General features: G+C 47.6%; 1 protein-coding gene across 1 annotated transcript in view; it reads left to right on the top strand.

The window, feature by feature from the left end:
• Positions 1-17,541, top strand: part of LOC136629092 (zinc finger protein 585A-like) — a 37,950-nt gene that overhangs the window by 6,230 nt on the left and 14,179 nt on the right. The window contains exons 2-11 of the mRNA XM_066605213.1: positions 1,629-1,779; positions 1,907-2,086; positions 2,169-2,292; positions 2,369-2,433; positions 2,953-3,043; positions 13,071-13,171; positions 13,370-13,549; positions 13,632-13,755; positions 13,884-13,948; positions 17,170-17,272. Of these exons, the coding sequence (XP_066461310.1) occupies positions 1,702-1,779; positions 1,907-2,086; positions 2,169-2,292; positions 2,369-2,433; positions 2,953-3,043; positions 13,071-13,171; positions 13,370-13,549; positions 13,632-13,755; positions 13,884-13,948; positions 17,170-17,272 (1,111 nt within the window). The 5' untranslated portion in view covers positions 1,629-1,701. The remainder of the gene's footprint in view (positions 1-1,628; positions 1,780-1,906; positions 2,087-2,168; positions 2,293-2,368; positions 2,434-2,952; positions 3,044-13,070; positions 13,172-13,369; positions 13,550-13,631; positions 13,756-13,883; positions 13,949-17,169; positions 17,273-17,541) is intronic.

The following is a 17,541-nucleotide window of genomic DNA, read 5'->3' as shown; positions in this document are numbered from 1 at the left end:
GTACATACTATTATGGTGCAGGGTGGAGCGGTACATAGTATTATGGGGCAGCGGGGAGTGGTACATACTATTATGGGGCAGGGGGGAGCGATACATACTATTATGGTGCATGAGGGAGCGGTACATACTATTATGGGGCAGGGCGGAGCGGTACATACTATTATGGGGCAGGGTGGAGTGGTATATACTATTATGGGGCAGGGGGAGCGGTACATACTATTATGGGGCAGGGGTACATACTATTATGGTGCATGGGGGAGCGGTACATACTATTATGGGGCAGGGTGGAGCGGTACATACTATTATGGGGCAGGGTGGAGCGGTACATACTATTATGGGGCAGGGTGGAGCGGTACATACTATTATGGGGCAGGGTGGAGCGGTACATACTATTATGGGGCAGGGTGGAGCGGTACATACTATTATGGGGCAGGGTGGAGCGGTACATACTATTATGGGGCAGGGTGGAGCGGTACATACTATTATGGGGCAGGGTGGAGCGGTACATACTATTATGGGGCAGGGTGGAGCGGTACATACTATTATGGGGCAGGGTGGAGCGGTACATACTATTATGGGGCAGGGTGGAGCGGTACATACTATTATGGAGCAGTACATACTATTATGGGGCAGGGCGGAGCGGTACATACTATTATGGGGCAGGGGGGAGTGGTACATACTATTATGGGGCAGGGGGGAGTGGTACATAGTATTATGGTGCAGAGGGGAGTGGTACATACTATTAGGGGGCAGTGTGGAGCGGTACATACTAATATGGTGCATGAGGGAGCGGTACATACTATTATGGGGCAGGGCGGAGCGGTACATACTATTATGGGGCAGGGTGGAGTGGTATATACTATTATGGGGCAGGGGGAGCGGTACATACTATTATGGGGCAGGGGTACATACTATTATGGTGCATGGGGGAGCGGTACATACTATTATGGGGCAGGGCGGAGCGGTACATACTATTATGGGGCAGGGTGGAGCGGTACATACTATTATGGGGCAGGGTGGAGCGGTACATACTATTATAGGGAAGGGTGGAGCGGTACATACTATTATGGGGCAGGGTGGAGCGGTACATACTATTATGGGGCAGGGGGGAGCGGTACATACTATTATGGGGCAGGGGGGGAGCGGTACATACTATTATGGGGCAGGGGGGGAGCGGTACATACTATTATGGGGCAGGGGGGGAGCGGTACATACTATTATGGGGCAGGGGGGGAGCGGTACATACTATTATGGGGCAGGGGGGGAGCGGTACATACTATAATGGGGCAGGGTGGGGTGGTACATACTATTATGGGGCAGGGGGGGAGCGGTACATACTAATATGGTACATGTGGGGAGCGGTACATACTAATATGGTGCATGGGGGGAGCGGTGCATACTAATATGGTGCATGGGGGGAGCGGTACATACTAATATGGTACATGTGGGGAGCGGTACATACTAATATGGTGCATGGGGGGAGCGGTGCATACTAATATGGTACATGTGGAGAGCAGTACATAGTAATATGGGGCAGGGTTTGTAACCTCTCACTCTTTATGTTGAGGTATTGGTTTTTTTTTTACATTTCTGTCGCTCTCACATTGCCTCATTTTCTTTTCCTTTAGGTCTCTTCAATATACGAACATCCTTTTAGATATCTGCTATGCAACTGAATTCTCCTTATTTGACCTATCAAGAATGAAGGATGACATGAACAATATGGCAGAGAGTATATTAAATTTCACCCTAGAATTAATCTTCCAGCTTACTGGAGAGGTGAGAGATTCTGATGATGTCACATTACATCATTCTTATCTATGGTAATAACAGATGATGTCACTGGAGAGGTGATGGACTCTGGAAATGTCTGTAGTGATATTTATTACTGTCTCCCCATATACAGGATTACACAGTAGTGAAGAAGACCTCTAGTGATGGCTGTCGGGCCCCTGTGTGTGATGGATGGGGAAGACCCCTGAGCCCAATCACGCGGCCCCCACCTCACCCCCTGATACATGAGGACATCAATGTACAGAAGATTCTAGAACTCACCAACAAGATGATTGAGCTGCTGACTGGAGAGGTGACGCTGCAGGGCATGCTGGGACATTATACAGTAACAGCACTGGAGGCTTCTGGGTAATGACTGTATATTGTGTTGTCAGGTTCCTATAAGGTGTCAGGATGTCGCTGTCTATTTCTCCATGGAGGAGTGGGAGTATTTAGAGGGACACAAGGATCTGTACAAGGGCGCCATGATGGAGACCCGCCAGCCGCTCCCATCACCAGGTAATAGACAGGACTAAATACACTTTATTATCTGTATGTAAAGAATGACTTCTGTGTCTGTCTGTGTTTCCTTCAGTTCCATCCAGTAAGAGAGGCCCACCAGAGAGATGTCCCCGTCCTCTTCTTCCACAGGACCACCAGGTAGATGGAGATGTCTCTCTGATCTGTAGAAGGCTGTGAAGCTCTTGTCTTTAGTCTTATTAGATGTCTTCTACTTGTGTGATGAGGCCGGTGGAGATGGCAGGATTACCGCTGACCAGAGACATTACATGTTGTCTGGATCTTCTCCCAGTTTTCTGTCGGTGGAGACTGCTGGTGGGAATAAGGAGCCAACAGGTTGGATTTATATCTATCTGCTCCTTTATGTCCCCCGAGACAAACAGCGGATGTGTCTGGTAGACGCTGATCTCCTCCACTGAGACAACGTGCAGCGTGTCTAGCCATGCCGGATATACATGTGTGTGAGGTTCCTGAGGGTGTCATTGAGCCACCATCTAATATATATATCCAGCTTCTAAACCTGCAGCTATGTGGCTCAGATAACTACTCCTGTCAGGTCATTTTGGTCATCATGATGATTAATGAAGTTTTCTTGCAATGTAAAACCTTCCACATGACTTCTCCAACCGCCTGCTGACTTTTACAATATTTGTCCCACAGCTTTTGTATCAGGATGTCGATCTGACCAATAATAATACTACAGAGACAAATGTGAGGGGCGATCAGCGGTGTAAAGAGGAGATTCCTACAGGTAACCGCCCAGGGGAGTAGTAACCACTAAATACAGCAGAGAGGAGTCACAGATTCTCCTCAGTCAGCGGCTGCAGATGGGTTATTCTGTGGTCTGTGGGATTATTGGGGATGACAGATCCTGCAGTCCGGGCCCCGTCCTCCCAGCTGGTTCATCCTATAAGCCTGTTAGTGGCAGTAGATATCTGACCCTGGCAATGGTCGGCTCTGCTGCAGCTAGAAACGCCTTGGATTAGCTCAGGTTTATGAGATATATTAACTATTCTTAAAGTAAAACTACAATCGTACATATGATGTAATACAAGCTACTTGTAGCTCAGGATCTGTCAAGATGTTCCTCTGATTATGAATAACACGCTTTACCTGTTAAAACCTCAATTACACAATGAAAACTGGACATTAGCTGCGGGACGCCGTTTCTTTACTGCCATTTGTATGACTCTACAGGTGTTTCGCGCGTCATGTTCCACCAGTAATCTGCTAGCATTGACGGCCTCCATTTCCCTTGGCAGCGCCTCCCTATACCAGAGATGTCCTGATGGAAGCGATCGCCGTGCTCATCGCTTACAGAACCACAGTTGTCAGGGAAAAAGTCCATGTGGGAATGTAAAATCTGTATCTTTAGATGGGCTGCGGCCCATTTTTCATAACCTGCCAGCATATTGTCCGGCAGTTCTTTGTAATTCTCAGCTTTGTAGTTCCCACGAAAATTCTTTGCTACCATCCTGGAAGAATTCCAAGCCTCTTTTTCATCACCACAGAGTACATCATCGAAATGTGTATCCGTGAAGAGCCTGGAGATCTGTGGACCACCAACATCTCTTCTTTAACTTTGGCCTCCCTGTAAAGCTGGTAGTATGATATGGTTGTGGTCAACTAGGGACGTACTTACAACAGGACCCTTATTCTCCACACACCTCTCACTAATAATGGGCATATATATATTGCAATCGTTCATATAGGAACTACACAATCAGCAATGATTCCCCCAATAGCCTTGGGAAGCCTTGGCCCTTATTAAAAATGGCTCCGAGAACCTTGCCCCCATCCAGTGACGCCATGACGTCCTCGCGCTGTTCCGACGAACCCCGACATGCATACATCAGACGCTGAGGAGGCACTACGGTATGCAAGCTAGCGAATAGGAGAAGGAATCTAACAGAATGGGCGGTGTTAGGCTGGCGATCCCCATGGCAATAAGGGTAAACAATTTTGAGCATAAGGCACTGAGTAAGTCTGAAATGTTCATATTTCGATCACGTATGTGGGACAACTCTGATATTAGTGCAAGTGTGGCATTGGTGTGGATTACGTATCATCAGCATTTTAAATAACGAAGCATGTCATAAATGACTAATGTTGTCAGGATCATACCAATGGGAGGAGTTGAGTAAGTCCCAACCCATGGGTGGACCACAAAACATCATATATGCCACGAGGCACTAAGATGGTTGATACTCTAGTCCAGCATCAGGGCTATGAGTGTGTTTTTTATTTTTATCTATCTGAATGGAAGCTTATGGAGGCGAAATCTCTCTAGGGAGGCAATATCAGCTTATTTAGTTAGTGAGAGCAGACAGAATTATATTTACTGAGACGTTTGCCAGGAACTAGTGGAAAACAGGCGCTATTTTAATAAGCTCCAGGCGTTGGGTTATCCCATAACCTGGGCTTTAATCACACAGTTGCCAGAGATATTGATACTTTCCCCTCGTCATTCTGACAGCATACACCTGGAGGTTGTCCGCTGGACACCTGTTGGGACAGGAAGCGGAAAATACAAAAGGTAACTCCCACCACCAGCTCACCAGTGTCTTCCTGTCCCTACAGGACAGTCCAAGCGGAGCCTTCAGGTGTATGCCGGAGGAGAACGAAGAAAAAGGAAACTCCAAGCAACCTGTCTGCCCTGTGGGGACGTCTCTCTGTGCGGCTTGACAGAGTCTGCGCGGGTGAGACCCTATGAGGGGACCCTCACCCGCAGGATTTACCCAGCACCTACTTCCTCTGTAAGGAAATCCTCCCCCAGTGCGCTGCCCAGAGGGTAGCTGGCTGGCGGAATGACCCCTGGTACCTGAGCAGGAAGGGCTCGGAACGGCAGAGCAGAGGCAGCCTGTGGTGTGCGCTTCCCTTCGGGATCCAGCAGACCCATCAGGGCGGAAAGTATGGCGTCTCCTCTAAGGTCCCATCCGCGGTGGACGGGGATGGGTTAATGACAGCAGGAGGGGCTCGGGCGCGGGTCCAGACAGCTGTGCACGTGGTCTGCAGGGACAACAGCGCGGTATGTGCTCCTTCCTGGCATGCGTCCCAGAGTGTGTGCAGCGTATCCCCCGGGTGCGGCGTGGCGGCAAGACGTCAGTGCTGCCGCGTCACATGGGAGGGGCGGAGCCTCACTCGGGGCGTGTCGGCGCCAAATTCAAAAATGTAAAAGGCTGGATTTCCTCTGCATGTCACCTGTCTGCACCTTAAGCACAAGATGTCAGCCAGGAAGACACTGAGAGCGGTCTACCTGTAAGTAGACCTCCTTATGTGGGTTTTTTCCGGGGGGGGGGTGGAGAAAAATGTTAAGGTGCTGGAAGTTTGACTTTGCTGTCTCCGTTTCTTAGGATAGAGATGCTCAAAAGAATAGAGAGGCCAAAAAACGGATACGTAAATGTCCGGTCTGCTTACGGTGGCTAGAGGAGAGCCATGCAAAGCCGCTGTGTATGGTTTGTACGGCGAAGGTGGTCCGAGAAGAGGGCCCCTCTGCCATGACGGACATCCGGTCCGTAATTCGTGAGGAAATTGAAGCCTCTCTCTCCTCTCTTCCGCCCCCCATGAAAAGGGAGAGGCGGATGCATACAGAAGAGTCTGACTCTGAGGAGGGACACTTGGAAGACTCCCCCTCGGAATCTATGCTGCCAACGGAAGACGTGAAAAAATACTTCTTCTCATCGGCGGATCTGCGTCATCTGTTAAATGCCGTCAGACGCACCATGCAGGTGGAGGAAGAGGTGCCGCAGCAGCCATCGTTCCAGGATAGTCTGTTTCGGGGGCTCCAACCTCAACCTAAACCCACATTCCCGGTAAATGACATTCTGAAGCAGTTAATTCTGACAGAATGGAAGCAGGCGGAGCAAAAATTCTTCCTGTCAAAAGAATTCAGGGACCGTATGGTCTTCGCATCAGACAACATCGATTTCCTGGAAACCACCCCCAAGGTGGACCTGGCCGTGGCCAGGGTTTCGAAAAAAGCAGCCCTCCCCTTTGAGGACGTCTCACAATTGCGGGATCCACTGGACGCCAAGGTGGATTCGGCAATGAAAAAAGCCTGGGAGATCGCAGCCCTGACCATTAAGGCTAATATCACGGCCACGTCGGTGGCAAGGTCCATGACAGTCTGGCTGGACCAGCTCCAGACGCTGGTCACCCAGAGGGGTTCCAGGGAAGACATCTCCAGCTGCCTTTCCCACCTCCAACAAGCAACCGGATTTCTGGTGGATGCCTCTCTGGAGTCTGTGAGGTTCGGAGCCCGTTCAGCGGCCCTCTCTAATACAGCCAGGAGAGCCGTCTGGGTCAAGGCCTGGGCGAGCGATAACACATCAAAGAACAGGCTCTGCGCCCAGCCCTTCCAAGGGCATAGGATCTTTGGGCCTTCTCTGGATACCCTTTTGGAAAAAGCATCAGACAAGATGGGCTACCCACGGAGAAGTCCTTCAAGTGGCCTCCCTCCTCCTACCCTCCATCCTTTATTCCCCCCAGGACATACAGGGGAAAAGGAAAGACTGGACGCTGGTCCTACCCCAAGGGTGGAAAGGGTAAGATACCGCCCTCAAGAACCCTACTGGTTGGGGGTAGGCTGATGGGGTTCGCCCTCAGATGGAAGGAGGTGACCTCTAATCCCTGGGCCCTACGCCTAGTTACGGAGGGCTACAAAATCGAATTTTCCTCCTCCCCTCCTCAGAGGTTCGTGGTCACCGCCTGCCAGTCGCCCTCGTCTGCTCAGGCCCTCCAGCTGGGGGTGCAGGAGCTGTTATCCTTAGGGGCCATCATTCGGCTTTCCACAGAAGAGCAGTTCAGGGGTTGCTACTCCCCCCTATTCCTTGTTTAAAAGCCCAACGGGTCTTATAGGACCATTATTAATCTGAAATTTCTGAACAGGTCCATCTCGTACAAAAGATTCAAGATGGAATCGGTGCGGTCAGCAATCCCCTTAATCGCACCGGATAGCGTCATGGCCACCATGGACTTAAAGGACGCCTACTACCACGTCCCCATTCACGCAGTTTTCCAGCAGTTTCTGCAGTTCGCTCTGGTGGTTGATGGATCAGTCTCACACTTCCAGTTTACATGCCTGCCGTTTGGGATCTCTTCCGCACCTCGGGTGTTTTCCAAGTTAGTGTTGGAGATGGTGGCGGCACTAAGGACAAACGAAGTGTTGATCGTCCCGTACCAAGATGATTTCCTGATCATAGCAGGATCAGCTACAGAGCTCCGGTCCCATATCGATCTCGCTCTCCGCCTGTTCGAATCATTGGGCTGGATCGTCAACACCGTTAAGTCTAGTCTCCTTCCCGAACAAAAAAAAAATCCTGGGGGTTATGTTAGACTCTCACCTCCAGTGCTCGTCCCTCCCCCTGGAGAGGCAGAAGGCGATCCTGGATGAGTGTCGGGCACTTTCTCTCTCCCCTAAAGTCTCCATTAGGAGAGGCATGAGGGTCCTTGGCCTCATGACATCCTGCATCGGGGTACTCCCTTGGGCCCAATTTCACTGTAGAACCCTCCAGGACTTCATCCTGAGTAGCTGGGATAAGTCACCCGCTTCCCTGGATCAGCTAATTCTGACTGTAGTCATTTGGTACACACTGGTGAGCCGGTGGTGGGAGTTGCCTTTTGTGTTTTTCCGCTTCCTGTCCCAACAGGTGTCCAGCGGACAACCTCCAGGTGTATGCTGTCAGGATGACTTCAAGAAAGGGAATTAACAGGAAGGACCTAATTCCTGTCTTTATAGAGGGCTGCCGCACCAATTAATCCCCTGTAAGAGACACTGACTCGTGGATAATGTGCCCCTGCTCCACTCCCTTTTTTTCCTCTTATCACTGCATTATCCACACATTGCAGTACTAGCTGATATTTGGAATGATACCTACTATATGGCCTCTAGAGACTAGTTTTAAGTAGGCACTGGCTATCAGCCGTAACCTTTGGGCTTACACCCTACTTTGGTCACCAATCAAATTATTGCCAGAGACACTGACCCTTTGAAACGGTCTACCCATACCAATTAGCTATCTGTCAGGGACACTGATATATTGATGGAGCTTTTTCCTCCATGTGCACAGTTGCACTTTTCTATGCATCGCAGCATTCTCTAATCATACGGCCGCTATATATCTATCTTTATGTGCATAACTGCACTTTCCTATACATTGCAACACTTTGCAACTATACGGCTGCTATATATATAATCAGCAACTGTGAAGCCCCTATTTATTCTTGGCAATGGACTGAGTCTTGGATACTCTATGTGTATATAATTCTTGATGGTCCATGTACATACTTCCTGATGATCCATGGGATCCACGGGGAAACATGTTGAAGTAAAAAGTTGAAATAAACACACACAAGTCAGAATAATCAAAATAAGTGGAAATACGCATTTAAATCCACTATTTTTGAAGGAGTACCCAATTGAAACACCAATGACCATATGATGCTCCTGTATTTTAGACTAGTAGTCACGAGAGACGTCTTGGCTTTATTGTCTGAGTGTCCCTGAGTGAATTTATACCGAATAGATATATAAGCTGATATTAGGCCTATAAGACAGATCCAGTATCTGTGTCTTCTCAATCACTACTAGGACACCCTAAATTTGGGGTCACAGCCGACAAACTCAGTCCGTTACCCACTAAGTTTTTTTTCTGCTTTGTTTTGTTAGGTGTGCCCTTATGTGCTACATGTTTTTTTTAACCATATTTAATAAAAATGTACAATTTTATTCGTCTATACTGTGAAGGGTGGCCAACGAGGGGCGCACTTACACCAGGTTCCAGTGCGGTCCTTTGTGGCCATTCTCTCCTTTTGACATGTGCTACTCTGTCTCGGCTGTCCTGCTCACACAGGAAATAACAGAACTTTGTATAACCTGGCTGAAGTCCAAGCACTACAGCTACAATTATCAGATCGCCCCAGACCCGCCATTTGTGTTCCTCATAGTTGATTTTTACAAGAAGGCGCTTTATGTTTTCATAGCATTCTTTCATCTGTTTTTCAACTCCTATAGGAACAGAGGGTAATGTATTGCCAATAAGTAACAAAACTACTTTCACACTCGTCTTGGAAGAGTCTATGACAGGTTGTCCCATGTAAAAGCACCCTAAGACTGTGGTTCATCTGTGGGATGTAGACTGGAATCTAAGAATATAAGAATCATATCTCCGGAATCGAGAAAAAATACCGAGTCCAACGCATCCACTTCCATGTTTGTACGGCCTTTGAGTCGGCCAAAACGGATATCATCTGAATGAATAATCTCTCCTCTGCCATGTTTGATCTCTGTCATTGCTTCCCTCTAGGAATCCCTTCTGGGGAGACATGACCAAAGTATTGTATTGTATAATCATCCGGACATTTCCTGCATCCAATCAGCCGGCCTCCCTCTGATGTCACCGTTAGTGTTGGGGGAACTGAAACGTCATATCACTGCCCGCCGCCGCTGCTCACTTGCTGCTGAGGCTGCAGTCATGCATCTCTGCCCTTCACGCTCTACACACCTTTCCTCTGTTCACAATCAGTCTCCTGTCCGTAGGGTTCATGCACATTCCTGCCCGGCTTCTTAACCTCTTAAGGACCAAGCTGTTTTCAACCTTAATAACCAGACACTTTTTAGGGATTTTACCCATGTGGTGGTTTAACTGCCCTATTATTTACATTCAGCTACCACAATTATTTTTTCTGAGTGTTTTTTTTTTGTGACATGTAGGGCCCTCTTTCAATATTTTTTTTCGCTTTTTAATTTTAAAAAAGATTTTTTTTTTTTAAACAGTTATTTATTTTTTAATTGTATTTACGCTAAAATAAAGTATAGGAACAGGTTCCTCATTTTACTTTGACATTTTGATATATAATATGTATGGTTTTGGATTATAGAGCACATACAGTGATGGTTTTGGTTGGCATCAGCTTTGGGTTATTTTCTTTTTTTTATGTATATATTTTTATTTTAATCTGTTAGTTTTTATACTAAGTTTATTAAAAAAAAAAAAAAATTACATAAATATCTATGTCCCCCATGACGTCATATAGCACCTCCTGGGGGACAGTCACATTTTTATTTTTTTTTAACTTTTTCCCATTGTAGCTGGAGCATCTATAGGAGCCGCATTTACAGGGAAATCATCCCCTGTAGTAAAAATAGTCACTGGCAGAGCTGATCAGGAAAATCTTCTGCGCCAGGATATCCCGGCGGTCATGTGATCGCCAGCTCACATAATAGAAGCTATACTTCCACTTTCACTTCTTAGTACATAGCACTCATTGAACACTGTGTACTAGAGAAAAGAGAAGGCAGAAGGGGTTAAAAATCAGTCCTTCCTTCTCCTTTGGGTTCTCAGCTGTGACTAAGGCCTCATGTCCACGGGGAAAATAAGAATTAAAATCCGCAGCGGATTTTAACTCTTCTCCCGCGCGCGGATCCGCACCCCATAGGGATGCATTGACCACCCGCGGGTAGATAAATACCCGCGGATCGTCAATAAAAGTGATTTAAAAAAAAAAGGAGCATGAAAAAATCTGGACCATGCTCCATTTTCATGCGGGTCTCCCGCGGGGACGGCTCCCGCGGGCTTCTATTGAAGCCTATGGAAGCCGTCCGGATCCGCGGGAGACCTAAAATAGGAATTTAAAAGAATTTACTCACCCGCAGCGGGCCGGGAAGGTCTTCTCTTCCTCACGGCCGCATCTCCCTTGCTTCGGCTCGGCGGATGTGCCCGGCGCATGCGCGCGGCACGTCGACGACGTGCCGGCGACGTGCCGCCGGCGTGAGGAATTCATCCGCCGGCCGAAAAAGAAGATCCGGCCCTGAGGAAGAGCAGAGCTTCTCCGCCCGCTACGGATAGGTAAATTCTTATTTTCAGCGCTCATGTCCGCGGGGCAGGAGGGACCCGCTACGGATTCTACATGTAGAATCCGTAGCGGGCCCGATTTTCCCCGTGGACATGAGGCCTCACTGTGATTGCAGAAGCAGGGGCTTTAATTCCCTTCCGTATTTTGGCTGTGATTAAAGCCCAGGACGAAGCCCGGTAAATTTACTGAGCTTGGTACTTAATGGGTTAAAGAGACAATGTGCGCTCCCTTTACTCGTCTCGTTCCAATCCGTATTCTGCACTTCCTATATTAGGCATCCCCCCCTAGTCTGTGTGTCTAAGCAGTTTGCTCTCATCCTGCTATTTGTAATAAAGCCCGTGTTTGTCTGTTCTGGTTTTGACCCTTACCTGTACTGACTATCCTAACTTCCGCTCTGTCTTGTCTGCCCCCTACTAGTGGGGTGCCACCTTTTCTCCTAACAGACAGCACCCTGGGTGCTAAGGATAAGGAAGGCACTCAACAACAATATATTAGTGATAGTGAGAAGTTGTGTGAGGACAGCCAGCTTTTGGAGTGAGCTACGGAGGTGGTGGAGGTGGATGTGGTTGCCAAGATGCATAGCTGTGGTAGTGGAGGTGGTGGTAAACGTGGTGATAGGGGTAGTTATGGAGGTGGATATGGTGAGGGGGAGCAAGGAGCCCATGAGACATCAGAACAGACTGAGAGAAGTGGTGGAGATAATGAGGACGATGTTGACGATGATGATGTGGTTGTGAACAGGATGTGGGAACCAGGTGATGACATTGTCAGAGGAGGAGGGTAGTGGTGGTACCGGCAGTGATAATGAGCTGAGTTGAGGTTGGGCCAGAACGTCTTCTAAACCTCCCCGGAGAAGGCCTGTTGGTATGATCTGCTCAGGAGTGGTGACTGCGACACTACTGCTGTTGGTGAAGGCTTCAGAAGAAATCCTGCCAGAGGGGGCAAACTGGGGGGTTGGTGGGAATACAAGCTCTACTCCGCCATGCAGCATTTCTTCTGTAGCTCCCCGGAGGAACGAAATATGGCACTGTGACAGATCTACAAGCAGAGAGTAAGACATGGTTAGGGCACAAATGTAGGGACTGCGGGTCTACCTGATCGCATGGAGCGGCATCACAAGGGCACATGGGGCAATCAGTATGCCCCACAATGTGAACAAGACCTTGCTGCTGCTCCAAATCCATGTCATCTGTCTAGTAGCCAGGCCTCATCCACAGGCAGTCCAGTCTTGTTGTCATCATCACTGTCATCTGGTAGTTCTCCTCCCCTGTCCTGGCAGTTATCCATACTGGCATCTATGGCCAACAAACACTATGTGCCCAGTTATCTAGTTGTCGTCAGCTGAAATCGCAGCTGGCCAAGTTGTTGCATCCTGTAGCTCCTGGGCCGAAAAAAATAAAAAAATAAAAATAAATATATATATATATATATATAATTAATACGCTTCCATGCTATTTTCTAACGTGTATATATATTTTAGACACTTTATAATTGATCCTTAGACACTGATGACTGTTCTAATACATATACTTCATGGATCTTGTATATTATATGTAATGACATCACATGCTGCTGGTGCTTGACAAAACCTCATTTGAGTTGAAGCGTTATTTGTGTAGATGGCAGCGGCAATACTAGTGTGTATGTCCTGTATTTCATTGATTGTCTACAGTGGTCACATGTATATACTGACATCACCATTGTGCCCAGTGATTGGATGTAGTGATCATGGGAAGATCTGATATCCTAAAACATGGAGGAATCGCCCTGGCAAGATATCATTCCCATGTTCAATCCATACAAATAGAGAAGAGAAAATCTACACTTTATTATCTCCCCAACTGTTTCTCCTCCGTACCTCCTGGAATTGTATATTGTTATGTTGGATTTTTCTGGATTTAGTATTGGTTCATATTTCTATTCAGGTGTATACACCATAGGATCAAGGATGGAGAAGGACAGGAACAAGATGGCGGAGAGAATAATAAATCTCACCCTAGAGATGATATTGCAGCTTCCTGGAGAGGTGAGAGATTTTGATGATGTCACATTACATCATTCTTATCTATGGTAATAACAGATGATGTCACTGGGGAGGTGAGAGATTCTGATGATGTCACATTACATCATTCTTATCTATGGTAATAACAGATGATGTCACTGGAGAGGTGATGGGCTCTGGAAATGTCTGTAGCAATACTTATTAATGTCTCCTCATAAACAGAATTACACAATAGCGAAGAAGACCTCTAGTGATTGCTGTCGGGCTGCTGTGTGTGAAGGATGGGGAAGAACCCCGAGCCCAATCATGGGGCCCCCACCTCACCCCCTGATATATGAGGACATCAATGTACAGAAGATTCTAGAACTCACCAACAAGATGATTGAGCTGCTGACTGGAGAGGTGACGCTGCAGGGAATGCTGGGACATTATACAGTAACAGCACTGGAGGCTTCTGGGTAATGACTGTATATTGTGTTGTCAGGTTCCTATAAGGTGTCAGGATGTCGCTGTCTATTTCTCCATGGGGGAGTGGGAATATTTAGAAGGACACAAGGATCTGTACAAGGAGGCCATGATGGAGACCCGCCAGCCGCTCCCATCACCAGGTAATAGACAGGACTAAATACACGGGGACTTTATTTTTTTTAAAATTCGTTTTGTTTATTGAAAAACACGGGGACTTTATTATCTGTATGTAAAGAATGACTTCAGTGTCTGTCTGTGTTTTCTCCAGTTCCATCCAGTAAGAGAAGCCCACCAGAGAGATGTCCCCGTCCTCTTCTTCCACAGGACCATCAGGTAGATGGAGATGTCCCTCTGATCTGTAGAAGGCTGTGAAGCGCTTGTCTTCAGTCTTTATTATACACCCTTTGTAAAAAATAAAAAAAATCCCGCCCCTTGAAGAAGTAATTTTGCTGCAATACTCGGATGCAGTTACATCTCAAGAAGATATAGATATAATTATAGTTTTAGCATGATTAGATGATCAGTCTTGTCACCTGAGGCACTCGGTGGTTCCATCCTTGGCCTCTAAGAGGTTCTCCAGGGCTACTTGTGTGTAGTGGATCTCTTTTCCCGCTTGTGTAGAGCTTGTTGATCACTAGACGCCTCTATGACGCAATGAAAGAGATTTTGGCCAGTTGACAGAGTATGATAGGGGGCACATTATTGGAATGCCAGAAGCTGGACAGTCATAATGACAAATTTCCCGTCAACTGGGCCATTCTGACCAGAATGTTAGGAGGTGTTGGGACTAGTGAATGTGTAAGGATGCACACAAGACGACTGGGCTCAGGACGCCCTCAACAGCCCAGACAAGGAGAGGATCTTCTGATAACTCAGCATGCCTAACTAGCTTTTACTGTTTTGTTGTCGGCAATCTAGAGACAGGTGGCTCCATCGTTACAGATCCCTGTGTCTGTCTGAACCATTTCCAGGCGCTTGGCTGAAGTACATTCAGTATCAAGTTGCCCAATAGGTATACCTTCTTTGATCCACCAGCACCTCAGTTTGTGGTAGTGTTGTGAATTATGAAACTAGACTGCTATGGAGTGGAATCGGGTTGTTTTCAGCAACAAATCCAGGTTTTGTTCGGACATTGATGAAAGCTGTATTCATGTTTAAAGACATAGGGATGAAGGCTTCTGCTGAGGAGCAGCACACTGCCCCCTGCTGGTGTGATGGTCTGGAAGCCATCATCTATGGCAGTCGATCAGCCCCAGTAGTGGTACAAGAGACAATGACCGCTCAACTATATGTTCAGGACATCCTGCAGCCATGTCAGCTTCCAATAGACAGTGCTAGGCTTTACACAGTAAGGATGTGACAGGAATGCCTCCACAACATTGCCACACTTCCATTGCCTGCGCGGTCACCTGATTTATTGCCAATAGAAGATATATAGGACCATCTGGAATGCCAACTTTGACACTCAGTAAGGCCTCATGTCCACGGCATGCACAGATTGTTCATGCGGATATCCGCAGTGGATTCACTGTGAGTCCTCGTTAAAAGGATTTTTTATTGCTTGCCAGAGATCGTGGCTCGCGTTTTTCCGGGATGTACGTGGATGCCTTGCGATCACCCACGCGGAAAAAATCTGCAACCCATCTCCCAGCCTTTTCCCCACCTCACTAATTGATTTTAACCTTCAAATCCGCAGTGAATCCGCAAATGTATTTAATTGTATTTGGGATGCACTGTGGATTTTAAGCTTCCATAGAGATGAATGGAGCCGCATCCGCACATGAGCCAGGATAAAACATAGCCCTGATGTCCACTTGCATGCACGGATTCCACTGCTGAGTCCCGCAGTCGTATCCATGCCCGCGGACATGGAGAGGAAAAGACAGTTTCCTACCTCTGCGGATCTAGTGCGAGTCTCCTCTGAGCAGGACAGAACTTTTTTTTTTCAGCGTGGCACATGCGCAGTGCTTTCTTCTTTGTTTTCAAATCTCCTGCTTTCCCGCGGATCCGCGGCACAGCCACAGTTACAATTGCAGGTGTGCCGCGCATCGGATGGCTTCCATTGACTTCAATGGAAGCCATTCCTGTGGGATCAACAGGCAAATGGAGCATGCTGCGATTTCTTCCCACGCATGGATTCACATGCCAGGGAAAAAAATCCCATCCGCATTCTTTAAATTGCTGTGTGGATGCTAATGCATCCCTATGGGCGTCAAGAGTTGCGGATCTCCTGCCATGGAGACGTGTGGCTTTCATAATTAAAATCTGCCCGTGGACATTAAGCCTTATTATTATTTAAAATCAAATCTGCCGGTGTTAAATGAAGTGTGGATGCCCCATGCTTCTCTATGGGTGGGTTGAACTGCGGATCACCTGTGCAGATTTTGCAAATCAAATATGCCCGTGGACATTGGGCTTTTAGGCCTCATGTTCACGGGAAAAATCAGGCCCGCTACGGATTCTTCATGTAGACTCTGTAGCGGGTCCCTCCTGCCCTGCGGACATGAGGCATTAAAATAAGAATAAACTCACCTGCTGCGGGCCGTGCATGTCTTCCCTTCTTCGCGAACGGATCTTCTTTCTTCGGCCCGGCGGATGTGCTCGGCATGCCGGCTGCGTGCCGCGCATGCGCCGGGCACATCCGCCGGGCCGAAGAAAGAAGATCCTGCCGCGAAGGAAGGAAGATCTGCATCGTCCGGAGCAGGTGAGTTTAATTCAGGCACGGGTCTCCTGCGGATGAGCGTACGGCTTCCATAGGCTTCAATAGAAGCCTGCGGGAGACCCGCACCTAAATGGGGCATGTTCATTTTTTTTTTTTTCATGCTCCAGAAATTTTTTAATTCACTTTTATTGACCATCTGCGGGTATTTATCTACCCGCGGGTGGTCAATGCATCCCTATGGGACGCGGATCTGCGTGTGGGTGATCCGCTGCGGATTTTGATTCTTTTTTTCCCCGTGGACATGAGGCCTTAGAGAAAATGTGGTGCGATATGCTGGGGGATGCCATACGGAACCTGTATTGTTCAATGCCTGTATCACATCTGGTATCCAAGCTAGAGGTGGCCCAGTGGGGTACTAGTGCCTCCATGCCCGCCTGTATGACATCTTGTATCCAAGCTAGAGGTGGCCCAACAGGGTACTAGAGCCTCCATGCCCGCCCGTATCGCATCTTGTATCCAAGCTAGAGGCGGCCCTACGGGGTACTAAAGCCTGCTTTTGCTCTGATATTTTAATCACTTACTTACATTAGACTCGTACGGAGAAAGTTTCACTCAATTCTGACAACTCCTTCTAGGGGAGGGATTGGTTTTTAACAAGGAGTGTGTTTTATTCTAGTTTAATGAGGATTGTAGACAGGTTGCTAAGGTTGTCATTGAGCCGCCATCTAACATCTATGTCCGGCTTCTAGACCTGGAGCTCTGTGGCTCAGATAACTACTCCTGTCAGGTCACTTTTGGTCATCATGATGATTAATGATCTTTTCTTATCATGTAAAACCTTCCACATGACTTCTCCAACCGCCTGCTGACTTTTACAATATTTGTCTCACAGCTTTTGTATCAGGATGAAGATCTGACCGATATGAATACTACAGAGACAAATGTGAGGGGCGATCAGCGGTGTAAAGAGGAGATTCCTATAGGTAACCGCTCAGGTGAGTAGTAACCACTAAATACAGCAGAGAGGAGTCACAGATTCTCCTCAGTCAGCGGCTGCAGATATGTTATTCTGTGGTCTGTGGGATTATTGGGGATGACAGATCCTGCAGTCCGGGCCCCGTCCTCCCAGCTGGTTCATCCTGTAAGCCTGTTAGTAGATATGAGTCTGCAGGCCCCCAGTCATCAGGGCACTAGGACTACTGACTTGTAGTAATTTGACTATTTTGGCTGACCATCATTTTAAAAATTATATACAAATTATCAT

This window comes from Eleutherodactylus coqui, chromosome 5 (assembly GCF_035609145.1).
Source record: "Eleutherodactylus coqui strain aEleCoq1 chromosome 5, aEleCoq1.hap1, whole genome shotgun sequence".
NCBI lineage: Eukaryota > Metazoa > Chordata > Amphibia > Anura > Eleutherodactylidae > Eleutherodactylus > Eleutherodactylus coqui.
This window is presented reverse-complemented; position numbering and strand designations above follow the sequence as displayed.